At 67.7% G+C, this 815-nt stretch overlaps 1 protein-coding gene across 1 annotated transcript in view; it reads right to left on the bottom strand.

Moving 5' to 3' along the window:
- Positions 1 to 9: 9 nt before the first annotated feature.
- Positions 10 to 815, bottom strand: part of LOC113942428 — a gene marked incomplete at both ends in the record, with an annotated part of 1,535 nt that continues 729 nt past the window's right edge. The window contains 2 exons of the mRNA XM_027633558.1: positions 10 to 161; positions 588 to 769. Coding sequence (XP_027489359.1) covers positions 10 to 161; positions 588 to 769 — 334 coding nt within the window. The remainder of the gene's footprint in view (positions 162 to 587; positions 770 to 815) is intronic.

Raw genomic sequence — 815 nt, 5'->3', positions numbered from 1 at the left:
CCCAGGTGCCCTGTGGGGTGTGTGCCCACCTGGAAGGTGCCCAGGCTCTCCTCCAGGTCAGCGAGCATGGACCACACCCTGAGGGATTTGTAGAGCCGGTTCTGGACGGGCTCGGAGCTGTCGAAGTACTCGGCGCGTTTGGCGGGCAGGGCCGTGGCTTTCTGGGGGGGGGAAGGGGGCACAGGGGGGGGCAAGGGGGACCCCAAAAGCCCCCCAACCCCCCCCCCCCCCCCCAGACCCTCCCTTTCTTCCCCCCCCCCGTGGATCCCAGGCCTGACATCCCACCTGGGAGAGGGGTGGTCACTGGCATTTCCCTGCCCCCAGACCCCTGTATTTCAGGGACCCTTCGTTTTTGGGTCCCCTCCCCACTCTGGTGCCCCCCCTGCCTGGTTTTGGGGTCCCCCCTCACCCGGAACACCCCTGGAACCTCCCCATGCTGCAGCTCCAGCTCCCACAATTTGTGCCCTCCACCCTCAACAACCCCCATTTTTTGGGTCTCCCTCTCATTTTTTGGGTCTCCCCCTCATTTTTGGGGTCCCCCCTTGCTCCGGTGCCCCCTCCCCAGGGTTTTTGGGGTCCCCCCTCACCCGGAGCACCCTCAGGGCCTCCTCGTGCCGGTGGTGCCGCAGCTCCAGCTCCCCAAACTCGCACCAAACGGCCGCCAGGTCCTCCACCCTCCGGAACCGCACCCGGGTGGCCCTGGACAGGATGGTCCTGGCCTGGGGGGGGACATGGGGGGGACATGGGGGGGTCACAGGATGGTCCTGGCCTGGGGGGGACATGGGGGGGACATGGGGGGGTCAGGGGGGGTCACA

Source organism: Corapipo altera, unplaced genomic scaffold (assembly GCF_003945725.1).
Source record: "Corapipo altera isolate COAL_440 unplaced genomic scaffold, ASM394572v1 49415, whole genome shotgun sequence".
Classification (NCBI taxonomy): domain Eukaryota; kingdom Metazoa; phylum Chordata; class Aves; order Passeriformes; family Pipridae; genus Corapipo; species Corapipo altera.
The sequence above is the reverse complement of the archived record's forward strand: the minus strand, read 5'-3'. Positions and strand labels throughout refer to the sequence as shown.